At 41.2% G+C, this 27,099-nt stretch overlaps 1 protein-coding gene across 2 annotated transcripts in view; it reads left to right on the top strand.

The window, feature by feature from the left end:
- Positions 1–1,932: 1,932 nt before the first annotated feature.
- Positions 1,933–27,099, top strand: part of SFT2D1 (SFT2 domain containing 1) — a 46,266-nt gene continuing 21,099 nt past the window's right edge. Inside the window, exons 1-4 of one of the 2 annotated variants that reach the window (XM_073337897.1) lie at positions 1,942–2,028; positions 12,976–13,086; positions 20,645–20,731; positions 26,495–26,577. In XM_073337897.1, the coding sequence (XP_073193998.1) occupies positions 13,084–13,086; positions 20,645–20,731; positions 26,495–26,577 (173 nt within the window). In that variant the 5' untranslated portion in view covers positions 1,942–2,028; positions 12,976–13,083. Of the gene's footprint in view, positions 2,029–12,975; positions 13,087–20,644; positions 20,732–26,494; positions 26,578–27,099 lie in introns of both variants that reach the window. The other variant, XM_073337896.1, reaches the window with a different exon arrangement.

Below are 27,099 nucleotides of genomic sequence, written 5' to 3'. Positions count from 1 at the left end.
ATTTGTGTCCATTTATTCTTTTACGTAGAGACTGTCCAGTTTGACCAATGTACATGGCAGAGGGGCATTGCTGGCACATGATGGCATATATCACATTGGTGGATGTACAGGTATACGAGCCTCTGATAGTGTGGCTGATGTTATTAGGCCCTGTGATGGTGTCCCCTGAATAGATATGTGGGCACAATTGGCAACGGGCTTTGTTGCAAGGATAAGTTCCTGGGTTAGTGGTTCTGTTGTGTGGTATGTGGTTGTTGGTGAGTATTTGCTTCAGGTTGCGGGGCTGTCTGTAGGCAAGGACTGGCCTATCTCCCAAGATTTGTGAGAGTGTTGGGTCATCCTTTAGGATAGGTTGTAGATCCTTAATAATGCGTTGGAGGGGTTTTAGTTGGGGGCTGAAGGTGACGGCTAGTGGCGTTCTGTTATTTTCTTTGTTAGGCCTGTCCTGTAGTAGGTAACTTCTGGGAACTCTTCTGGCTCTATCAATCTGTTTCTTTACTTTTGCAGGTGGGTATTGTAGTTGTAAGAAAGCTTGACAGAGATCTTGTAGGTGTTTGTCTCTGTCTGAGGGGTTGGAGCAAATGCGGTTGTATCGCAAACTATTAATTTAGGCTTAAATAGAGACTGGGAGTGGCTAAGTCATTATGCAAGGTAGCCTATTTCCCCTTGTTTTTTCCTACCCCCCCCCCCCCATGTTCTGGTTTAACTTGGATTTAAACTTGGAGAGTGGTCAGTTTGGATGAGCTATTACCAGCAGGAGAGTGAGTTTGTGTGTGTATGGGGGTGGGGGTGAGAACCTGGATTTGTGCTGGAAATGGCCCACCTTGATTATCATGCACATTGTAGGGAGAGTGGTCACTTTGGATGAGCTATTACCAGCAGGATAGTGAGTTTGTGTGTGTGGTTTTTGGGAGGCGGATGAGGGGGGTGAGAGAACCTGGATTTGTGCTGGAAATGGCCCAACTTGATTATCATGCACATTGTGTAAAGAGTTGTCACTTTGGATGGGCTATCACCAGCAGGAGAGTGAATTTGTGTGGGGGGGTGGAGGGTGAGAAAACCTGGATTTGTGCTGGAAATGGCCCAACCTGATGCTCACTTTAGATAAGCTATTACCAGCAGGACAGTGGGGTGGGAGGAGGTATTGTTTCATATTCTCTGTGTGTATATAAAGTCTGCTGCAGTTTCCACGGTATGCATCGATGAAGTGAGCTGTAGCTCACGAAAGCTTGTGCTCAAATAAATTGGTTAGTCTCTAAGGTGCCACAAGTCCTCCTGTTCTTTTTGCGAATACAGACTAACACGGCTGCTACTCTGAAACCTGTTAGTAAGAAATGACACAAACTAACACGCTGGCAGAGCGCCTGGCATTGCAAGGCTGCCCAAGAGCTGGGGATGCCCAAGGAGCACCGGCTGCTGCAGGCTCCGCCCACGGCCGCCCCCGCCCGGGCGCTGCTGAGGACCGTGGGCTGGCCAGGCGTAGGACCAGGAGGGCGGGAGGGGAGGTCGAGCGGACCGACCGCGGCGGGGGCAGGGATGAGAAAAGGGGCGGAGCAGAGGCCGGCAGGGGGCGTGGGCACTAAGCAGGCGGAGGGAGAGGGACCAGGAGAGCTGGTTGCGTAGACGAAGGGGGCGTGGCGAGGAGGGAAGGGGCTTTGCGCGGGGAGAGGGCGGGGCTAGGCTCAGGGCGGGGCGCAGTTGGGGACGAAGGCGGGACCAAAGGGCGAAGTCAGGAACGGGGGTGGGGGCCTTTCTCCTAAAGGGGGCGGTGCTCGGCTCGGCTCGGTTCCCGGCCGGACTCTAACGGTCGGACTAAAGTCCCGACTGCCGCGCGTCTGTTTCCGTTTGTGGTCTCGTGACTTCCGGTGGGGCTCTAGCAGGGCGGGTCAGTGATGCGCGGGGCTCGAGGGGGGAGGGGACAGCGCGGGGTGGGCGGGACGAGGGGCCTGGAGCGGCGGCGGCGAGATGGAGAAGCTGCGCCGGGTGCTGAGCGGGCACGAGGACGAGGAGCAGGGGCTGACGGCGCAGGTACCTCGCAGGGCTTCCCGCCGGGTGCCTGAGCGCTGCCCCGGGGCCGGAAGGGGCTTGTGGCCCCGGGCGATCATTGGTTTCTCCGATGTAGCGGTGACACCTGTTGGTATTGATGTCCCTTGTTTCGACCTGGGGGCGGGCGGCGGCGGTTAGGAATCAGCCCCCTCCCGGTGCCTTCTCTGGTGAGCGGCCTGTGGAACTCACTGCCACAGGACAGCGCCCAGAAGCCGGGCGGGCTGGCTGGCTAATGGGTCACCAGCTCCTCTGACACGAGAGCTGACCTGACCATCGGACAGGGCTCATCCCGGCCGGTATCCCATGGCTCAGAACCCGAGCAAGAAACCCCACAGCCAATACGGGAGCCTGCCCAATGGGATTAAAAAACCAGTGGGAGAACACTTCAGTCTCTCTGGTCACTTGATTACAGACCTAAAAGTTGCGATTCTTCAACAAAAAAACTTCAAAAACAGACTCCAATGAGAGACTGCTGAATTGGAATTAATTTGCATACTGGGCACCATTACATTAGGCTTGAATAAAGACTGGGAATGGATGTGTCATTATACAAAGTAAAACTATTTCCCCATGTTTATTCTCCTTCCTCCTCCCAGTCACACATTCTTGTCAACTGCTGGAAATGGCCCACCTTCATTATGACTACAAAAGGTTTTGGGAGTTTTTTTCTCTCCTGCTAATAGCTCACCTTACCTGATCACTCTTGTTATGGTGTGTATGGTAACACCCATTGTTTCATGTTTCCTGTGTATATAAAATCTCCCCACTGTATTTTCCACTGAATGCATCCGATGAAGTGAGCTGTAGCTCACGAAAGCTTATGCTCAGATAAATGTGTTAGTCTTTAAGGTGCCACAAGTACTCCTTTTCTTTTTGTGGATACAGACTAACACGGCTGCTACTCTGAAACCTGTCACTTTTATTAGTTTGTATCCTGAAGCATGAGGGTTTAGCCTCCTCTAAGGGCTAGTCTGGAAAGGGAAACAGACCGGGCTTGCTGTTTTGGAATAGGTCCCTGGGTGTATCCTTCTCTGGAGTAAAAATCACTTTATTCTGGACTAATTAGTGTATGCCCCATAATAGCTGTTCCAGGCGATTTCCTTATGTGGACAAGTCCTTGGGTTTTTAATCCTACTGAAAAATTTTTTGGATCTTCTAGTTACCCATATAAATGTCTAATTCTTGTTTGACTTCTGCAAAGCTGTGAAACTTTAACAATATGTTAGGTAAATCAAGATATGTTTATTCATTTTAAACTTGTTGTCTTTCAAGCTGCGTGTGTGTGTGTTTCCTTCATTGTACAGCCAAGTGAGGGTAAAGAGGAGCACCCAATTTATGTTCTCTGTAACATTCGTTACATTATGCATGTCTCTTATTTTTTCTCTTACTCATTTTCTTTGTAAACTAGTCTCATTCTTTTAATTCTCTTTGTACAACAGTCTCCCTTTAAATAATTGTCATCGTCAATCTGAATCCCTTTTGTTTTTGCTGTTTCTCTGCTGGGTGTGTTACCTGAGCTACAGCACGTTATTTGAGTTGAAGGCATTCCACAAATTTATATTTTTGTAATTCTAACTTCAGTATTTTGTGTGCTGTTTATTTTGTCAATTGTCCCAGCATACTGAGCAGAGGTTTTCATGGTACTGGTCACAATGATGCCCTGGTTTCTTTCCTGTTAATCTAGTAGTCAGCTAATTTAGAACTCAGCAATGTGTATGAGTAGTTGAGATTATTCCTATCAATCAACATTCAGTGCTGTCTAACACAATGTAATGCAATCTGTTATTCTATTGCCCATTCACCTATCTTTGTTAGATCACTCTGAAGTTTCTCACATAGGGTTAAAAAAAATTATATCCCTTATGATTCTGTGTTGAAACTAAGCACAAATTTCTGGGGGCTAGTCAGAAACTTGTCCTGGGGAGAGATTATTCTGTAATTGTCCACTATACGGTTGTGCCTTCCTGGGAAGCATTTGGTATTTGCCACTGTCTGAGGTGGGATAGGTTTCAGAGTAACAGCCGTGTTAGTCTGTATTCGCAAAAAGAAAAGGAGTACTTGTGGCACCTTAGAGACTAACCAATTTATTTGAGCATGAGCTTTCGTGAGCTACAGCTCACTTCATCGGATGCATGCCGTGGAAACTGCAGCAGACTTTATTTATACACAGAGAATATGAAAAAATACCTCCTCCCGCCCCACTGTCCTGCTGGTAATAGCTTATCTAAAGTGATCATCAGGTGGGCCATTTCCAGCACAAATCCAGGTTTTCTCACCCTCCACCCCCCCACACAAATTCACTCTCCTGCTGGTGATAGCCCATCCAAAGTGACAACTCTTTACACAATGTGCATGATAATCAAGTTGGGCCATTTCCTGCACAAATCCAGGTTCTCTCACCCCCTCACCCCCCTCCCAAAAACCACACACACAAACTCACTATCCTGCTGGTAATAGCTCATCCAAAGTGACCATTCTCCCTACAATGTGCATAATTAAGGTGGGTCATTTCCAGCACAAATCCAGGTTTTCTCACATCCCCCCCACCCCCCTACACACACAGACTCACTCTCCTGCTGGTAATAGCTCATCTAAACTGACCACTCTCCAAGTTTAAATCAGGTGTTATCAGGAAGATCACCGATGGATTGAAGTTTCCTTAGGAAGTCAGTGGTGTCTCGAAGGTAGCTGGGAATGCTGGTAGCGTAGGGCCTGAGGAGGGAGTCTACATAGCCAGACAGTCCTGCTGTCAGCATTTGCTCAAGAAACTTCCTGAAAAAGCACAAGATCAAATCCGCACAGACACACCCCTGGAACCCCGACCTGGGATATTCTATCTACTACCCAAGATCCATAAACCTGGAAATCCTGGGCGCCCCATCATCTCAGGCATTGGCACCCTGACAGCAGGATTGTCTGGCTATGTAGACTCCCTCCTCAGGCCCTACGCTACCAGCACTCCCAGCTACCTTCGAGACACCACTGACTTCCTAAGGAAACTTCAATCCATCGGTGATCTTCCTGATAACACCATCCTGGCCACTATGGATGTAGAAGCCCTCTACACCAACATTCCACACAAAGATGGACTACAAGCCGTCAGGAACACTATCCCCGATAATGTCACGGCTAACCTGGTGGCTGAACTTTGTGACTTTGTGCTTACCCATAACTATTTCACATTTGGGGACAATGTATACCTTCAGATCAGCGGCACTGCTATGGGTACCCGCATGGCCCCACAGTATGCTAACATTTTTATGGCTGATTTAGAACAACGCTTCCTCAGCTCTCGTCCCCTAAAGCCCCTACTCTACTTGCGCTATATTGATGACATCTTCATCATCTGGACCCATGGAAAAGAAGCCCTTGAGGAATTCCACCATGATTTCAACAATTTCCATCCCACCACCAACCTCAGCCTGGTCCAGTCCACACAAAAGATCCACTTCCTGGACACTACAGTGCTAATAAACAATGGTCATATAGACACCACCCTATACCGGAAACCTACTGACCGCTATTCCTACCTGCATGCCTCCAGCTTTCACCCTGACCACACCACATGATCCATTGTCTACAGCCAAGCTCTGCGATACAACCGCATTTGCTCCAACCCCTCAGACAGAGACAAACACCTACAAGATCTCTGTCAAGCTTTCTTACAACTACAATACCCACCTGCTGAAGTAAAGAAACAGATTGATAGAGCCAGAAGAGTTCCCAGAAGTTACCTACTACAGGACAGGCCTAACAAAGAAAATAACAGAACACCACTAGCTGTCACCTTCAGCCCCCAACTAAAACCCCTCCAACGCATTATTAAGGATCTACAACCTACCCTAAAGGATGACCCAACACTCTCACAAATCTTGGGAGACAGGCCAGTCCTTGCCTACAGACAGCCCCGCAACCTGAAGCAAATACTCACCAACAACCACATACCACACAACAGAACCACTAACCCAGGAACTTATCCTTGCAACAAAGCCCGTTGCCAATTGTGCCCACATATCTATTCAGGGGACACCATCACAGGGCCTAATAACATCAGCCACACTATCAGAGGCTCGTATACCTGCACATCCACCAATGTGATATATGCCATCATGTGCCAGCAATGCCCCTCTGCCATGTACATTGGTCATACTGGACAGTCTCTACATAAAAGAATAAATGGACACAAATCAGATGTCAAGAATTATAACATTCATAAACCAGTCGGAGAACACTTCAATCTCTCTGGTCACGCAATCACAGACATGAAGGTCGCTATCTTAAAACAAAAAAACTTCAAATCCAGACTCCAGCGAGAAACTGCTGAATTGGAATTCATTTGCAAATTGGATACTATTAATTTAGGCTTAAATAGAGACTGGGAGTGGCTAAGTCATTATGCAAGGTAGCCTATTTCCTCTTGTTTTTTCCTACCCCCCCCCCCAAATGTTCTGGTTTAACTTGGATTTAAACTTGGAGAGTGGTCAGTTTGGATGAGCTATTACCAGCAGGAGAGTGAGTTTGTGTGTGTATGGGGGTGGGGGGTGTGTGTGTGAGAAAACCTGGATTTGTGCTGGAAATGGCCCACCTTGATTATCATACACATTGTAGGGAGAGTGGTCACTTTGGATGAGCTATTACCAGCAGGAGAGTGAGTTTGTGTGTGTGGTTTTTGGGAGGGGGGTGAGGGGGTGAGAGAACCTGGATTTGTGCAGGAAATGGCCCAACTTGATTATCATGCACATTGTGTAAAGAGTTGTCACTTTGGATGGGCTATCACCAGCAGGAGAGTGAATTTGTGTGGGGGGGTGGAGGGTGAGAAAACCTGGATTTGTGCTGGAAATGGCCCACCTGATGATCACTTTAGATAAGCTATTACCAGCAGGACAGTGGGGTGGGAGGAGGTATTTTTTCATATTCTCTGTGTATAAATAAAGTCTGCTGCAGTTTCCACGGCATGCATCCGATGAAGTGAGCTGTAGCTCACGAAAACTCATGCTCAATTAAATTGGTTAGTCTCTAAGGTGCCACAAGTACTCCTTTTCTTTTTGAGGTGGGATACTGGACTGCATGAACCATTGGTGTGATATGGTGTTTTTGTTTGCTTTTTAAAAACAAAAACCTTAAATTCAGGGGGGGAGAAAGCATATCCACTTGAGACTGTAAGTATAGGAGACTTCCTAAGTCTGCCATCCTGTGGCAACTTTTATGTGGGTTGGAAATATTTGAATAGATACTCGCATAATTCTGCCCTACTGGACAATGTAGCATTCATTATGGGGGGTGATCATAAGATGAGTGTCTGAGCATTTAATTAATTACATCATAATTGATGACGTATCTCTCCACAGAGTCAATCCGGGAGCTAGAAATGCATCACTTCTAAATATCTGACACTAAATTACAGTATAAGTGACTTGACTGTATTTTATTAGTGTAGTTTATAATATCACTTTCTTACATTTGTAATAAAGCTTTAAACCTGCCTTGCAAAATTCTACTTGCCCAGTTTCCTGAGATAAATAATATTTTTTTGGGGGGGGAGAGATTTAAATGTAACATGGTCGAAGTAGGTAAGGAGGTTCTGTACCTGGACTAGTAGGATTTCTTGATTCTCTTAGGGCTTGTCTACACTAGCACTTTACAGCGCTGCAACTTTCTGCTTCGAGGTGTGAAAAAAACACCCCCCCCCCCGAGAGCAGCAAGTTTCAGTGCTGTAAAGCACCAGTATAGACAGTGCACTAGTGCTGGTAGCTCCGCCCCCAGTGCTGGTAGCTCCGCCCCTCGTGGAGGTGGTTTAATGTTGCCAGTGTAGACTAGCCCTCAGTCCCCTAGTGCCACCCCTCCCACACGCCTGCATCTGGCTGGTACAGCCATCAGCGAGTATATATTGGAATAGTCTTATCTGAAAAGATGCTGTTTATGTCTACACTTTGAAATTGCATTTCTGCCAATTATATCAAGACAGGAGCATTGATGTTTTGGCCATGGATGGTTATATGGTGCTCGTACTTGGAATATTGCACCCTGTAGTGTATGTGCATTTGAATGTGTTGCCATACCAAACCTTAGGTCTTGTTTGCACTGGCCTTTTTCTTAATTTCTGTTACACTACCACTGGTTCAGCTCTACTGGTGGGAGCATTAGCATAGATAGGTTGCAGACACTTTTATCACCCTATTTTCTAGGCCAATTGAGCAGGTTAGGTGAGCTGGTGTAAACAGTGGTGATCTGTTACCACCACCAGCGGTTTGCACCAATGTGGCCTCCTTTGAGAACTGGGATTCTTTTAAGCAGGCCCGCAATGAACTATTGCTAGTGTAGATACTGTTCACTTTTTGCTTCAGAAAGCAGACATCTGCAAAGTTATTCTCATCTTGGCATCATGCTGTATACTTGTATACTTTGTCCATGCTACACTTTAACCAGCTGAAGCTAAATTCTGTTCAGACATAACTTTGGTGACTCCTATATCAGGTATCGAATAGCTTTTAAAATTGTAGTATGGATTCACATGATGTTAAAAAACCATAAGTTGTTGCATCCCTTGATAATATAGAAAGGGCCTTAGACTCACAGGCATATTTAGAAAGCCTTCCTTTAAAAACAATAAAATAAGATGTGTTTTTTCTAGGCGATACAGTCTGTGTAGTAGATTCAAACCTATTCTCATGTTCTAGGCTATGCCTTCTCTCAGAACATTGGAGGCCAATGTGGAAGTAAAAATCTAACCAGTAAAGCAAAAACACCAAACATTCAGATTTTTGGGTTCCATTTACCAAAGTGTTAAGCATCACAACAACTGACATTGACTGACTATGCTTAAAAAGTTTCCCTCTTTTATATCTCACTACAAAAAGGCATTAAATGATAGCATGCCTATTATTTTTCTCCCATATCCCTATATTTCAAACAGTAAGAGACATGCATTAATGTAAATGAAATGTATTGTACTAGATAAGCTTTTTGAGGTAGCATACGGCTGACAAATATTTAGCTGAAAACATCTGGTCTCTCTTAAGGATAGCTGGTATTTATGCAATAGATATCATATGGCTTGTTAATTTTATGTATGTCTCATTTGTCCTATTAGCCCTACTTGCCAAATTGAGAGTTATTTCCAATTGAATAATAAATCTGAAGTTTTATGGTAACTGTCTGCAAAAACTAAGCAGATGAAATTGAGAGAATTCTCTTTATCAAACAAAAAATCAACCTAGGCTTTCTAAACTCTTGAAATACTAAATTACACTGTCCTGCTGCAATATTTTAGAGGTACCTGGGATGCATTTATTTAGTACTAACTGCTTGATTTTCAAAATAAAATGAAGAATGTGTAGAAAAATAAATTGCAAGTCAGTGCTATCCTAAATGCAGCAGTATGTCAGTACACCATTCAGAATACTTGTATCAAAACGAAAGTAAAACTAGCACAAAGTATTGGGGGAGGGTAGAGGGGGAAGAGAGAATAAGTTGAAATAGTTCTTTATATTTGTCTTTATCAAGAGAGGAAACTGAATATATAGGGAGGCTTTTAAAAAATTCTGGAGTGTATTTAAAAGTTTATTCGTATGATCTTTAAGCAATATTTTATGGTTTATCCAGTTTTATGATCAAGCTAACATTAACTACCAGTAACAAAAACTCCATGAGTTTCCAGTACCCTTTGCTTTTTCCTTATTGAATATAGTATTTGGCGTCCTTTATTCTGCATTTTAATACTTTTTTTAATGGTGAAAAGTAAATGAGACTTCTAAAAATTTTCATTCTTACTCTAATATGGTGTTAAAACCACAGGTGAGGAAACTTATTGAAGAAAGATTAGCATGCTTCTTTATAAGACTTACAACAATGTTACCTGTGACTGTAACAGTGGTGTAAAAAATCCATTTTAAGAGTGAGAAAGGAATATAAAATGCTCTGTGTATGCTACATGGCTGAGTTAATGTTGCAGCAGAGACCTTACACTTTGAATTTCATGACTCTCTAATGTGTACATTTGATATTAAAGTTGCATTCTCTCTTTAAGGTAGAGAAGTTTTGGGGCTACTGTATTCTGGCTCCTTTTCTGACAGTGTGTTTACTGTGTTTTCAAAAACAGCTGGAATGCCTTTCTTCAGGTTTCCAAAATTAAATCAATCAGCTGTGTGCTGAAACTTACAATTTGGGCTAAAGCTTCCCAAACATAGCTGCAAACTGTCAGCTTTCACCGAAAACATGTTTTACTGAATGGAAATACTGAAATAATGGCAGATGTTTCTACCAAATCTTATGAAAAATCCTTTTAAAGCTAGATCTTGCAGAGTGCTGAGCACTTTCTGGGAGCTGAGGTTGCTCAATGTTTTGCAGGAATCGGGACTTTTGTGTGTATATTTTTATCTTTGCTATTCAGAAATGAAGTGAGCTGTAGCTCACGAAAGCTTATGCTCAAATAAATTTATTGGTCTCTAAGGTGCCACAAGTACTCCTTTTCTTTTTGCGAATACAGACTAACAGGGCTGCTACTCTGAAACCAGAAAATATTTAGTGATTTTTAGCTAACTACCAGTATTTTCCTTTAAATGTTCTTTCTAGAGCCACCAGAAAATGTATATACCCATTCAGATATCTCATGTAGTTCCTTTACTCTGTTACTAACCTCTGCGTATCCATTAATTTTGGAACCTGTTTGAAATACATTTAATTTGGACTTAAATTTACTTCGCCCTTCTGAGAGGTGGGGTGAAAAATAAGTAGATGGGACATTGCCACAAAAATGTCTGGAGACGTGGTTCAGGGCACTGAGAGGACACACCCTTTAAAAAATAACGTAAATTTTTTTGCCATGTTTACAATAGCCTGATCTTGTCCTAATGTTTTTAATTAGTGCAGAAACTAGCATGGTTATTCTTGTTTTTAATTTACATAGTGACTTCTGTAATGACTTGTTTTGGTTGTTGATATTAACAAGGATGTTAGCAGAGCTCTAGGAATAGTTCAGCTGCTTCTGCTGACCTGGTAGCGTGGTATGCAACACTTACTGGTTCTGCACAATTAAACAAATCCTCAAACAATGCCTATTTTCGTATGAACTCTTAAATTGTAACTATCCATTTAGAACTGGAAGATTTTTCTCAAATATAAACTCCATATTCTGAAGGCTGAAACATTGAGAATCCCTTCCTAGTCGTCCCTCCACTGCTGAGATTCCCAGCCCTAAAACATCAGACCAGTTTTGTCAAGGAAATAAATAAATGCAGGTTTAGAGGATACTAACTTCTCTTTTTATGAAAGACACAGCACAGTCAGTAAAATTTTAAATTAAAACTTCCTCTTAAACTAAACTTAAACTTCCTGAAGAAAATGGGAACTAATGTAGTTAAAACTAAGGTGACAAAAGAAGTCATGAAATTAATCCAATCTTTGAAGAATTGAGTTAGGGGAACAATGTAACTAATTTTAAATAACTAATTTTATTGCTAAGTATAAATATTCAATTTCATCTAGTGTGAAATGCATAAGATATCTCACTGTCACAAATAGGTATAGTGTCTTAAATAATGTTTTTGCTTTTTGTACTGGAATTAAACAGGTCAGGTTTAAATAACTGCCAAACAACTCGCTTTGCTGAATAATCCCTACTCTAAAGAGGGAAAATGGTTCAAAAAGGAATAATCTGCTCACTTCCTGGCTGACTCAATTTAGTAAAGGTAGATGTGCTACTTTACCTTTCCCAGCACCTCCCAATGTACATACAATCTGGGATATTTATTACTGACATACGTAGACGTTTATTAAAGTTAGTTTGTTCTAATGAACTTCTCAGATCAGGATGTGGCTTCCTGGCAACAGGTAGGCTGATGATCCGTATCCTGTAATATTAATCATGTTGCCTGAATGTTTTGATTACCTGAAGCTGTAAAAAGTACATTACCTAGTGGGGATTGGGATGTTCCCAGAGGCCACTTTATTTGGGCAGTTCTTGATCAGAGCAGTGTTGTGTACTAAATGTAACATGTAATGAAGAAAGTACATGCATTTGGTTGGGACAGCATGTTCCATCAAAGACTTAACTAAGTTATCATTAAAAGTGATTAAGTGGAAGAGTTTTGGTTTTTTTTTAAAAAAACCCCACTATTTAAATATTACAACCCTGAATTTGCTCACATTACCCTATGTGTTTTGCCTTGATGACTCTTTTAAAAACCGATTACATACATTTATACTTAGTGTAGAATCTTTTAAATTTAAGGCATCTACATAATGCTGAAGTGCAAAAGAAACTGTTCTAACTGTAGGGCTGCTAAGTCTCCTGCACAATAAATTGTGGGGATTGCAAATAGGAGGAGAATAGTACTTCTGTGTGGTTCTGGTCACCACAGTCTAGGAAGGCTTTTATTACGGATGTTGTTAAATGCTAAATGGCATTTAAATATTAAGACTCTTCAGAAACATTCCCTCTTTTGGATCCATATGCTTTTATTTTTTCCTTCCCTTTTCATTCTTCAGGGTTACTTATGGCTGTGAACAGTGTAGTTATAGTGCTGTTGGTCCCAGAATGTTCGGGAGACAAGGTGAGTAAGGTAATAGCTTTTATTGGACCAACTTCTGTTGGTGAGAGGGACAATCTTTTGACCCACAAAGCTTGTCTCTCTGTCCAGCAGAAGTTGGTCCAATAAAAGCTATTACCTCCCCACCTTGTCTGTCTTATGGCTGTGAAAGCAGTTTAATTAAAAGCCCTTATTTTTTTTTCACTGAGTTTTTGAAAAATATTCTTTGGGCTGACATTTTTCATGCTTGCTCTGAACACTTACATTTTTTTTTAAAGCTTTGAAGGAATCTGTTTAACACTAACCCATATACCACTAATCAGATGTTTACAAGAGTTTTCTTTGCATTTGTATAGAGTTAATCTAAAAAGTCTTTTTTTTTTTTTTTTAAACTTCAAATCAGGGGCTGAATTCTGATTGACAGCTGAAGCCTTTCATTCACTGGAAGAAATCACTTTTAGAAATAAGGAAGTTTTATAGAAGTGACTGAAAGGAGCATGCTGCACCACAGATGGTATGGGGCTGACTGCTAGATGTTTAACGCTGCCCTGGAGCATACGGCTGTAGAGGGAAATGTGTTAGTATAGGGTACCATGCTGCCAACATGCTTTGAGGAAAATGTATATGCATGAATCATAAGTATCAAGCCCTAAATCTTGAGAGTCTTTCCACACAAAAATACATAGTTCTAAGATCTCAATTACTAATTACTTAATTTGAGATGTTGAATTAAGTTTTAATTCAACAAATCTCCGCTGTAGCGTTCTTCCTACGCTTCTGAATATTCTTGCTATTAGTGAAAGCTTTGTTAACGTGTGAAATGCACAGCTTTGTATAAATTGCAATGATCTAGTCAAAAGGTATAATTCACTGAAAGATATGTGGAAGCAGCAAGACAAGGCAAATGGAATCGGACAGTTCAATTTAGTAACATAAGAACTGATGTACTAGGTCAGTGGCTCATCAAATCATAGAACCATAGGACTGAAAGGGACCTTGAGAGGTCATCTACTCCAGTCCCCTGCACTCATGGCAGGGCTAAGTATTATCTAGCCCATCCCTGACAAGTGTTTCTCATTTGCTCTTAAAACTGTCCAATGATGGAGATTCACCAGCCTCCCTAGGCAATTTATTCCAGTGTTTAACCACCCTGACAGTTAGGAAGTTTTTCCTAATGTCCAACCTAAACCTCCCTTGCTGCAATTTAAGCCCATTGCTTCTTGTCCTATCCTCAGAGGTTGACGAGAACAATTTTTCTCCCTCCTCCTTGTAACAACCTTTTACGTACTTGAAAACTGTTATGTCCCCCCTCAGTCTTCTTTTTCCAGACTAAACAAACCCAATTGTTTCAATCTTTCCTCATAGGTTATGTTTTCTAAACCTTTAATTTTTGCCGCTCTTCTCTGGATTCTCTCCGATTTGTTCACGTACTTCCTGAAATGTGGTGCCCAGAACTGGACACAGGACTCCAGTTGAGGTCTAATCAGCACGGAGTAAAGCGGAAGAATTACTTCTCGCGTCTTGCTTACAAGAGTCCTGCTAGTACATCCCCGAAGGATGTTTGCTGCTTTTTGCAACAGCGTTACGCTGACTCATATTTAGCTTGTGGTCCACTATGACCCCCAGATCCCTTTCTGCAGTACTCCTTCCTAAGCAGTCATTTCCCATTTTGTATGTTTGCAACTGATTGTTTCTTCCTAAGTGGAGTACTTTGCATTTGTCCTTATTGAATTTTATCCTATTTACTTCAGACCATTTCTCCAGTTTGTCCAGATCATTTTGAATTTTAATTCTGTTCTCTAAAGCACTTGCAACCCCTCCCAGCTTGGTATTGTCCACAAACTTCGTAAGTGTACTGTCATTATTTAAATTGTTGATGAAGATATTGAACAGAACTGGACCCAGAACTGATCCCTGCAGGACCCCACTCATGTCCTTCCAGCATGACTGTGAGCCACTGATAACTACTCTCTGGGAACGGTTTTCCAACCAGTTTTGGACTCCTCTTATAGTAGCTCCATCTAGGTTGCATTTCCCTAGTTTATGAGAAGGTCACGCAAGACCGTATCAAAAGCTTTACTAAAGTCAAGATATACCAGGTCTACCACTTCCCCCCCATCCAAAGCCTTGTTACTCCTCAAAGAAAGCTATCAGGTTGGTTTGACATGAAGAAGAAAGTGCAAGAAATCCTATAGTAGACAATTTTGGAATAAGTTGCCCATAAGAGAAGCTTCCCCAACTCTTCTCAGTGAATGACTCACTTATGACAGAACCGTGATTTGCTTGTTCCTTTTTCATCGTGGCATTTTGGGCCCCTGGGAAGCGAAGTGGTAAAGGGCAGTATAGATAAAGATGATTAGGAGGATGTATGCTGAACAAACTTCTTTCCTTCTTGTGCTACAGTTCTGATAATCTCTTTCCAGACATGGAATATGCACTGCTAACCTTACCTGGTCCTCTACTAAGCAAAGGCTATTAATAATGCAAATATTGTAGTGTCTGGCATGATGCTATAATCAGGAGTCCAGGATGAAATCCTCAATTTTGCTTTTGTGTTAAATCGCAATCATTATAGTCACAAATTGTACCCATAATAGTGTCTTATTTTGATGTTCCTGTGTCTGTCATATCCACCTGTTTGACATGAAGGACAAATTAGATTGTAAATATTTTGACAGGGACTACTCCTCTTTTGTGTTCAGTACCTAGCATGAGGAAGATCCTAAGGCCAGCAAGCAGGGAGCCTAACCTCTGCACAACTTCTGAGCTGTGCTGCTGGAGAAGGTGTGAAGTTCTGTTTACAACACCCAGAACTGTAAGCCACTGTTAGCCCCCTGCCTCAGCAAGTGGGAGCTTTGCTGCTGTTAAGTTGTGTCAGAGAGTTGACCCAAAACTGTCTGCCATGCCAGCAAGCTCTTCAAGAATCTGCCAAACTAAACCGTAGTAACAATGAAACCCAGTGAACGCCAGTTACGGAGTTCCCCAGAGATGTCTCTGCAGTATCTAGTCCCTCTCACTGAGAGACACTCAAAAAATTAAGTTTGCTGCCTCCAGTGAGACAGTGTATATACCAGTGTGTTAAGTTAGTTGACGACACTTCACTTTAATACACAGCACTGAGATGGTTTTGTTAAAAAACAAGAATAAGTTTATTAACAAAGAACAGAGGTTTAAGTGGTACTAAGCAAGAGAAAAAGAAACAAATGTGATTACAAACAAAACAAGTAATGCTTTCTACTGACTAAAATTTAATTTTAGCCAGTTACAATCTTTGCCTTTGCAGTTTTCTTCCTCACATCAGGTTACCAGCATCTTTAGCCCTCCAGACTGGGGGAATCTTATTTTCACAGGCTCAAAGTGTGCTGTCCATGAACTGATGGATTACTAAAATCTTTTTTGCTTTTGTCTGTCAGTTAGCTTGATTGCTTGGTTTACCTTTCATTGTCCTCTGCCTGTAATCAAGCCAGATGGACAGGTTAATCCACATTCCTTTGTCTGCCAAAGGTTGGGTTTGTGTACTGCCTCCTAGACATATTTTAAGAACATATTTCCAGTACACATGTATGTATGGGTTTTGCACAAGTTATATATCTCAGTGATTTTCTGGATTAATGTGTCACCAGTTTACATAGGATACCTTACATGACATTTTAGATACATATTATGACAACAGTGTTTTGGGGGTAGTGAGTGTCGGGCCTAATATGAGTTACAATCTGGTGGGCCCACTGCCAGTTGGCATTGAGGGCTTCCCAGGGACACAAGGTGACTGCCAGTGCAGTTCGTAAACCTACTAGAGCTGCTTGTCTCCTGGTGGCTAGAGAAGTCTGCAGTTTGCACACTTAGACTTGCCAGAAGGGTAAATTGTGCAGCCATTTGCTCAGCTGCATTATTCACTCTTCTCCATTGAGAAGATTCAAATAGTGCTCTAAGTGTATAAAGTGGTAGTTCGGAGGATTCTTATGTGGATATGCTAGGTGGGAAAGGAGAATAAAGGAAAAAGCTAATAAGAAATCTGGATTGCATGCTGTTGCAAACGTTGAAGTACTGGTAATTTGGTCCAGATTTATTTCATGCAGGGTAGGAGGTATAAAAAGTGGCCCGTAAATCAAACTCTTTTCTAACTTTTGACTCCTATTATTCTGCTCTGATCTGAACATGGCTGCGTATGCTGGGTCACTGGTTTCTGCCCAAGCTGCCCTCTGTATGCCGCTACTTATTGTCAACCCTAAATATCCAAAAATCATGAGTCAAGTCCTTAAAAATCACTAAATTGTCTTAAATCATGAGGCTTTATATTGGGAGTGGTGGAGAAGGTCTTTATTTGCCTTCTGGTTTTCAAGCCTTTAGGGTACTTTGTTCATGTTTTCAGGCTATTCTCTGAAGGGAGGGCTAAGAACTTTTTTGATTTAAAAATTAGTACTGAAATTCTCATGTAATCAGTTGCTCCAAGGAGATTAGGCTTAAAAAAAACACCAAATATTGTGAGACTTGAAATAAAATTGCAAGAGTTGGCAACACTGTGCCTGATAGGCTTGAAGAAACTGCCCTCTCCCACACCTTTCTTGTGGCAGACTGAAAATGGCTTTCCAAAAGAAGCTGTCTGGTATCTTTAATGTGGTGATAGCACTTGCCATACCAGCACTTCATTTCTGAGCTGCAATGGAAAGGATTTAACATGTTTATGTGCACTTGTGGTTATTTGCATGAATTAATGTATCTGAACATGTGATTCAAATATATATCTTCAGCTATTTGAATGAATGTGCAGAAAATGCTTCTCATATGATTTTGTTCAGGAATATAATCTCTACATATTCTTTCATTTTTTATCTAATTCCTTTTTGCCTACGTAAGGATAAACAGTTGTCTCTAATAAGGTAAGCAACATATTCTGTTATTTGCAAGGGTGGATCTTAATTGTTGAAAACAGGAGAAGAGAACTTCATCACTGCATTGAATCTGTAAGCAAATGTAAAACATTAAGTACCTGTATTCATCTGTTTTATTTTTAAATTGCATATTTTGACATTTTAATTAAATTAAAAAGACTTGGTATCTTTTTTGTGTTTATCAAATTCCCAGTATCTTTGAAAAGTCTGAGTGGTGTATGCACCACTGTTCATTTTTAGTGGGAAGATCTATTTTATGCTCCACATTCAGGTTGTAATCCAGCAAAGTACTTAAACTTGTGATTAACATTGGGTATGACCCAATTGATTTAATTGGCATTTCTTATGTGCTCAGTACTTTGCTGGATTCAGAACCTTAGAGGCCCAATCCAACTCCTGTTAAAATCAATTGGAGTCTCTCCATTGAGTTAGGAGGAATTGGATCAAGCACTTAGGCCCCAGTCCTACAAACACTTATGCATGTATTTTACATTATTACCATGAGTAGTACTATTAGACCTTCATTTCAATGGGATTGTTCATGGTGATACTTATATTTTGCATAAATATTTGTCAGAATATATACCTACTAAAGGCTTGTCTACTTGGAGGGTTAGCACATGGCATGCCACAGTATGATTCTACAGTGCACTAGCTAGCTGTGCACTAACTAGATGAGTGGACCCTGCTATTGTGCACTGAAAGTTCTGTAGTACTCTTAATAATACATCAAAGCATCCTGCAATGTCCAAATGTCTAGGTAGTGTGTAGCAAGCTAGTGCACTTTAGATTCATACTATAGCTTACCATGTACTACTATCTTTGTAGACAAACCCTAAGATATCAATATTGCCTTAAGTTCCCCTCTTCACATAAATTGACTTAATGACAAATAGTGGCTCTGCGGTGGTCTAGATGTTTACCATGGAAAAAAACTTCAGTTAAAAAAAGACACAATTTTTAAAATGTATATATTTTTTCAAGTCTGAGGTGAAATACCACTTTTATGTGTCTTCTCTGACTTAAGTGATGGAAATGTCTTAACTTTTTTCAGTAGTGTCTGCTTTGCTGAAACTCTTTCTAGGTGGTCATACCAGGTTAAATCAAATTATCTTGTTCATTCACACTGTCAGTTTTACACAATAAAGTCACTTTGCAGACAAGACCTGTTACTTTAAACAGTCCAGAACTGTTTAACTGAATAGATAACAGTGGACCTGATGGTGGGTAAAATTTTCAAAAGTGCTGAGGAGCTTAAATTTCATTGAAGGTCATTGGGACTTAAGCACATAAAGTACTTCTGAATGTTTATCTTTTTTAAATGGTCTGCTTTTTAACTGCAGTAGTATATAGGTAAATCCACCTCATGTTAAATCATTTGAAATCCTAGCTGTGATCAAATGATAGATTTACACTACAAATGTGGTTTAAATCTGTGTTATGCTTACCAAAAATAGTCACTGAAGAAAACTATCTCAATAACAGTTTTAATGGTTTGAGCACTTTCTACAATTGTTTGTCTTTTTTTTTTTTTTTGCCAAAGAGACTTAATTATTGTTAGAATTTGGTTTAGCTTTTTGCCTAAAAAGAAAAGTCAAGCATTCACACTAACCTGACTATGCAAAAATTAACAGGTTTTAAAAGAGATTCTTAAAGAAAATAAGTTCAATCAATAGTGGCATGAAGAGATAATATTCTGACTTCCCCATCCTTGAATCTAAACCTGTGTAAAGTAAACATGCTGTATTTTAAGGTAATAAAGATTCAAAAAGATGTGCAATTAAATTTACAGATTTACAATCTGCTGAACATTGTTCTTGAAGAATCTAGGCAGGAAATGGGTCATCCATGTAATACAGAATGTGAAATCGGTCAAGTCAAATCACTATAAAGTATCATAATGTCTGTTTGAAAGTATGTACAAAACTGAAAGTGTCATAAAATGAGAGGCAAAGCTTGAAGGTATGATTTAGCATATGCTAAATCAACTCCTTTATAGTCAACTTAAGTAAATTGGAGCTAGGATTTAGTTTGTAGACTATTTGACCATGGTGCAGTTGAGTATAAATTTAAACTCACTGACTGTGCTCAAGGCAAATTATCCTATGTTGTGCTTCTTGGTTGCCAAACTTGAAGCACTAATGGAAATGGAGATTACTGCTTGCGATGTGGCACTCCCTGATTAGTCAATGTATAGAACTCTCAGGTGCGTTTTTAGACCCTCCAGCTATAATGAACAAAATCAAGAAGAGCTAGACTTGCTGTTCCGCAACATGTGGTGCTTTGAAGTCATTCTTCCCATCACTAGAGTGAATTTGAGGTTCATCCCTAACCGGTCTCTTGATACATTTTATTTGCAAAGTCTGTAACCAAGACCACCTAAACTACGTATTGCATACAGTAGTGTGTTTAAAAACAATTCCCTTGTTTTAAAGGGATAGTTATAGGAAGGTATGCAGAAAATACCTGAAGTTATGCAGGTTAATAATTTCATTTGTTTTAATTTTGGGAGTGGTTTCTCAGCAAACGAACTGGACTGTGTCAAATTTTGTTATACTTCTTCAATTACTTAAATATCTTAATTTTCAGTTTGGCACACATTCCATTTTGCTGTTCTGTTTCTGTAGCAGCAAAATGTGACTGCCTTGTTTGTTTGATAACAAAAATGGTAGCTTTGTTAAAGGGATGTACAAAGCTGTATGTTTAGAATGTCCACTAGAAAACTTGTATAAGATCATTCATTCTTTCTCTTCCATATAGTATAAAGGAGGAAATTAGTTGACAGCTGCTAAACACATGTTGCTCACTAGAGTGAACTTGTGCAGAAAATGGTCTCAATAGTTTGGCATGACATGATTTAGTTGTAACAGTTTGGTGATGGGTAGGTCTGTTTATCTGTGTGGGCAACATTTATTTTTGAATGTCATGGTATGCATATAATTTTAAAGTGGAGTAAAATAACCTGTCTAATCAAATTGCTAATGACATCTTTAAATTGGAACAAATTAAGCATGTGAGATTTCTTAGGCAAGCAAGGTAAAAAGTAAGTACTTGTTGCAGGTTGAGAAATCAAGATGAAGATACTTATTATTAAAGCTCATTAAATGCAAAAGAAGTATTTGAGTTTTAGGTGCTGTCCAAAATATACTGTTCTAATCTTCGACTTTCTTTTCCCCCAAGGTCCTTGATGCCTCAACGCTTAGTTTCGGTACTCGAGTGAAATGGTTTGCCATATGTTTTGCAACTGGCATTTTCTGTTCTGTTCTTGTAAGTGAATTTTTTTTCTACCTTTTATGAAGTTGCTATGGTAGAATCTTGCTAATCTTCATTCTCTGGGCCTGATCTTGTGGGGTGCTGAGCATCCTCTTCCTATTGTTTCAATTGGAATAAAGGGGATTCAATTCCTTGCTGGATCTGATACTTTATAATCCACACTATTGGTAGTCTTCCCCTATTTACAGTAAATGGTCTAGTGACATCTCTTATTAAAAGGATTAAATATTGACAAAATTTCCTAGTACATGATGTAGTATTTTAAATTAAAACGAACTTAGAGTAACCAAAATAGTTGAGCAAAACTTTTTTTTGTCCACTTGCTAATTCACAAAGTTCAGTAACTTGCAATTGATCTCCCAGTTGTTGGTGTAATTAATGAAATTTTCCTAGATAATGTGTATTGTTGAAATGACTGAAAATAGTTTATACCACTAAATTTGAATTAAGCTATATCCCATGACCTAGGGAGGACAGGTGGTGGTGGGAGGAGGTAGTGGGAGGGGATGCTTTGAGAGACAGGCAAACTGGGGCAATAACTTTTGAAGCAAAAACCTGTGATATACCTCACAATTTTTTGTTCATCAAACATAACATTTTCAGAAGAAACAACGAGGAGTCCTTGTGGCACCTTAGAGACTAATAAATTTATCTGTGCACAATCTTTTGTGGGCTAAAACCCACTTCATCAGATGCATGGAGTGAAAAATACAGTAAGGGGTGTGTGTGTGTGTATACACACAGCACATGAAAAGATGGAAGTTGCCTTACCAAGTTGGAGGTCAGTGTTAACGAGACCAATTCAGTTAAGGTGGAAGTGGCCTATTCTCAACAGTTGACAAGAAGGGGTGAATATCAGAGGGAAAATTACTTTTGTAGTGCTAACGAGGCCAATGCGATCAAGCTGGACATTGCCCATTCCCAACAGTTGACAAGTGTGAATATCAGCAGAGGGAAAATTACTTTTTGTAGTGACTCATCCACTCCCAGTCTTTATTCAGGCCTAATTTGATGGTGTCCAGTTTGCAAATTAATTCCAGTTCTGCAGTTTCTCGTTGGAAGTCTGTTTTTGAAATTTTTTTTGTTGAAGAATTGCCACTTTTAATTGCCACATTCCACACAAAGATGGACTACAAGCCGTCAGGAACAGTATCCCCGATAATGTCATGGCAAACCTGGTGGCTGGACTTTGTCCTCACCCACAACTGTTTCAGATTTGGGGACAATGTACCTTTGAGGGGTGCAGGAGGGGGCTCAGGACAGGGGTTGGGGTGCAGGAGGGATTCAGAGGGCAGGCTCCAGGGTGGCAGCGGTGCGCAGCAGGGCTAAAGCCGGCTCCCTGCTTGCCCTGGCCCCGTGCTGCTCCTGGAAGCAGCCAGCACCACGTCCCTGGGGGTGGGCAGAGGGCTCTGCGCGGTGCTCTTGCCTGCAGGTACCTCCCCTGATGCTCCCATTGGCCGCAGTTCCCTGTTCCCGGCCAATGAGAGCTTCAGGGGTCAGTGCCTGCAGGCGAGGGCAGCGCACGGAGCCCTCTGCCGTCCACATCCCCGGGGGCGACAGGGACATGGTGCTGGCTGTTTCTGGGAGCGCCACGGGGCCCCAGGGGTGGCAGTCCTGCAAACCGGATCCAAAGCCTGACTGGCCTCATCTGGCCCATGGGCCGTAGTTTGCCCACCCCTGCTCTAAGGTGTCACATGGACTGCTCGTGTTTTTTTTTTGCTGATACAGACTAACACAGCTAACGCTCTGAAACCATTTTCAGAAGAGATGGCTAGTTCTGCTTGCCCAACTTAAGACACCTTTGTCTTGACTTCCAGTGGTGCAGAGCATCTGACTCCTGTTGACTTCACCTAGCATTGTTGCTCAGCATTTCTGAATTTAAGCCAAAGATATCTCAAGTTGGGCACCCAAAATCAGTGGTCATTTTTGAAAAATCAGCTGCACAGTTCCAAACTGTGTACCAAACAACCACATTTAGAACAGTAATTTTTGGGAGTATTTACACCTTTGTTTAAACCATCCATTTAATGTGTAAATCTCTCCACCCATTATGTGTAGAGTAGTAAAGTTCTTGTGAGTGTTGGTGCATAGTTGTGACATCACCCAAAAAGCACAACTGATCAGTTGGAATGTAGGTTGGAAGAACTGTTTGCAAAGCAGTGTGGTTTAAGTTACTATTTTTTGATGGAGTATAGATCCAATATTGATATAACATGACTTCCAACCACAAAGGATAGAAACACTTTTCAGGCAAAGGACTTATTAAATTTCTTCTCTACAATGAAAATCAAGTAAATAAGTCTTATTCTCTCTATCAGAGTCTTAATAAAGTATGAAACACAAAGATAACTTAGCAGAAGTGACCTTTCATATTAAGAAATGAAGCAGGCATAGTTTATTCCCCTCTACAGTATGTGACAATGGGAATAAAACCTTCCTTGTCAGATGCTTTAGACTTGCCATGTGATCTCTATCTCCCAAGAGTGAATGCCTATAGTGTGGGCTCTATTTTATTGGCCATAACGTAAAATGGTAACTTATTTATCTTATTTAATTTGACCCTTTTTCACATTAAAGGCACATTCAAGCACATGGCAGAGCAGCTTTCACTGTCACTTTAGAATACATATTTTCTTTGGTGTTAAGTAGAGACATATGGAGACACATCTCTGTCCTGGGAAAATGCAAGTGATGCTAGTTTGATGACTTACGCGATTTCTATATGATTTTGAATGATGCGGCGCAACCTGTGGTCTTTAGGAAGTAGAAATAGCTGTAAGCTGAAATATGTCAAACTTTTATCCAGGAAATAACACTTAGAACAGTTAGCTGAACATAGCCACTAATTCTACATGTGCCTGTGACTGAGCTGTTTGGTGCGGGAGGGGTAGTGGAGGGGCATCTCCTATTTCAATTCAGACCCTGTGGGGAAGGCATCTTGTAGAGTACTTGAAGCAGATGTGATACAAGACAAAGGGCTTGTCTACACTTACATTGGCTTGTCTACACTTACATTTTATAGCGCTGTAACTTGTTAGCTCAGGGGGGTAAAAAATCACCCCCCTGAGCACAGCAAGTCAGAGCGCTTTAAAGCGCTAGTGTAGACAGGCTCTGAGCGCTGGGAGCCAATCCCCTTGTAGAGATGGATTACCAGGAGTGCTGGGAGAGCGCTCTCCCAGGGTTTGCCTGCGACCCCACTCGCACTTCAAAGCACTGCCGCGGGAGCGTTTCCATGACAGCGCTTGGAAGTTTCCGGTGTAGCCATGCCCTAAGTAGTAGTGAAGTAATTTACATTTTTTTTAAAATGTTACTTGCTAGTAATAATAGTTCCTGCCCTGTCTTTCATGGAAGGCAAGCAAGAACGGGACACAGAGAACTGGTAGAGGAATGCAAAGGGAACCAAATATTCAGAGAGGTGGCAATATGCTACTGTAGTGATCAGTACTGCTATCAGTGTACAAAATAATCATTCAATCTGAATTATCTGGGACGCTGATGCTAGGCTCAAATTCACTTGGATTACTGCTAAAAAGTAGGGCTGTCGAGCAATTTAAAATTAATAGTGATCGCGTGATTAAATTGCAATCAGTTGCATAATTTTTTTAATCACATTGTTAAACAATATTAGAATACCATTTATTTAAATATTTGGGGGGTTTTCTATATTTTCGAATATAGGGTCATGGCTGGGGGCTCTGGGATTCATCCCTCTTGGGGCTTTGGGGCACAGGGCTTCAGGTTGGCATGGGCTGCTTCAGCCCCAGCTGCCTGGGAAGCCATGGGCTAGTGTTTCAGCCCCCCACTATTGATGTCTCCTGCCCCACCCTCAGGTATGCAAACAACACATTAATTTTTTAATACATGTTAATTTTGCTTTCAGTTAGTCGCAGTGTTAACTGTGATTGACAGCCCTAATAAAAATTGAGTCCATTGGCTGGTTTTGCCTCTCCAGGTGTGAAGCTGGTTGTACAAAGCAATTTGATGTGCTTTGAAGATTCATGTAGGTTCCCCACAATTCCATTGTCCCCTTTCCTCTGTTCTGTATTTCCGTCCCTGACTGCTATTAGCAGATTCCTCCAAGAGCTGGAGATTGGACGCTAGATGAGCTGGGCTCTGAGTTACTACAGAGAATTCTTTCCTAGGTGTCTGGCTGGTGGATCTGCTTGATTACCATATTTAGGGTAAGGAGGGAATTTTCTCCCATGTCAGATTGGCAGACGCTGCAAGTTTTTCACCTTTCTCTGCAGTGTAGGGCACAGGTCACTTGCTGGTTTGAGTTAGAGTAAATGGTGGATACTCTGTAACGTAGTCTTTAACTCAAGGTTTGAGAACTTCAGTAACTCAGCCAGAGGTTATGGGCCTACTGCAGAAGTGGGTGGGTGAGGTTCTGTGGCCTGCAATGTGCTGGAGGTCAGATGAGATTATCGTGATGGTGCCTTCTGGCCTTAAAGTTTGTGAGGCTGTTTGGGAACATCGTGAATGAAGTAGGTGGACTGCAGTGTCTCTATATATGAATGATGCCTAGCTTTACATTGCTCTTTTTGCAGGTCTGGTTGGTGCAGACAAATGACTTATCCAGGATCTAACCTTTATTAGGGCTTGGCTAAGAGCTAGCTGGCTGAGGTTTAACCCAGATAAGAGTGAGATGAGCTTGGAGAAAGTCTCAGCTGCTGGGATAACTGGCAGTCTGTTCCATTTAGAGAATGCCTTCTGCTTTGTCATATTCACATCCTGGTAGTCTTAAAGTATTCCTGGCCACTTCTGGATGATCAAGTAGCAGAGGCCCTGTGTTGCTTTTTTTATCTGGGCGTGGCACAGTTTTATCTGGACCTAGCCACAGTCATCCACTCCTTTGTCATTTAGAGAGCTGCACTTGGGTCTTCACTGTAAGATCACTCAAACCGTATTTGATGCAAAATGTCGCTGCTTGCTTAAATGGTACTTTTTATATGGAACACTATACTTGTGCTCTAGTCTACATTGTCCTCCTTTTGGTTTGATTTAAGGTATTGGTTTTTTCTGAAAAAAAACGCTAAGTGGGTTGGCGTCTCGTTACCTTTAGAATCTGCCTCTCTTCCGTGTTAGTTATGGCAGTTCTGATCTGCAGAGGGGTTTGAATTATCAACCCCCTGGTTTAAACAACAAGGCTGATAGCGAGGTGCTTGATTCAGACGTCTCCTCCCCTGTCCATGCACATGCTTGGTGTGCCAGCTGAAGTTTGACAACTCAGACTTTTTTTTGTTATGATTGGAGTGTGAGTGGGAGAAGTGATGGACTTCCTTTGTAGTGGGTTTGGAGGGACTGTGGATATTAGTTCGCTATAACTTCATGGATGTCTTCCTTTCATATAATGAACAGGAGCTTCTAACTTGGAATTATGGGTTTTAAAGAAACTGAAAGTCTGTCTGTATAATAACCTAAAAAGTAAACATCTATACAATTACTACTAAAAGTACCTGTGAAATAGGCCTCTTATACAAATGTTGACTATAGTAATATTGATAGGATTTATTTTCACACCTCTGCAATAACATTAGGGAGACTCTGTTAAATACATTAAATCATTGCATCTCACTTGCCAGTAGAGGGAGGTATTAATCTGCTGGATGGTTAGTGCAGTCTCTGAATACAGTGTAGGACTAGTGTAGGTCATGGTGACTTTCTTGTGATTTAAATTTTATGGTTTACATTTATTTTCAGACACTAAACTGTATGGACTATCAATTGAAAGTATGAAAATATCTTTTTCTTGTGCAGGGGACAGCATTTTTATGGCTTCCCTCGGGGCTGAAACTTTTTGCAGTGTTCTACACCATAGGAAATATTGCTGCATTAGCCAGGTATGCATTATTTTCCTAGTTATTACTAATAAGTTCTACCATTTTGGAATCTGAATTTCTACCTGCAAACTTGTGTGTAACATTAATATTAAAATGTGAAGAACAATGCTGTTTATAATTTCAGGTCATATGTACCTTGCACTTTACATGTTCATGTTACTAATACACTAATTACAATGGGAATATACCAGTTACTTATTTCCCTCATTCTTCTACACAATTATATTGTGGTTTTTATGATCACTTCATAAATACATCTTGATTTCTACTTACTTTGGCTGGCAGGTTGTAGACTATAGGTTTTAGACTTCTGTATGCTTCTGTATGCCGCCATCTCACACCCAATTTCAGTAATTAATCACTAATGTAGGCGTCTCAATATGGGCATCTTATGATAGGAAACATCTTGCTTTCAACCAGAGCTCCTTTCATCTTATTTTTTAACGGAAAACGAGTCTGGGAGACCCTAAAAATGAGTCCATGAAAAATCTTGGCTTAGAATAAGACCAGGTATGGTCTCTT

Source organism: Lepidochelys kempii, chromosome 3, assembly GCF_965140265.1.
Source record: "Lepidochelys kempii isolate rLepKem1 chromosome 3, rLepKem1.hap2, whole genome shotgun sequence".
Taxonomy (NCBI): Eukaryota; Metazoa; Chordata; order Testudines; family Cheloniidae; genus Lepidochelys; species Lepidochelys kempii.
The sequence above is the reverse complement of the archived record's forward strand: the minus strand, read 5'-3'. Positions and strand labels throughout refer to the sequence as shown.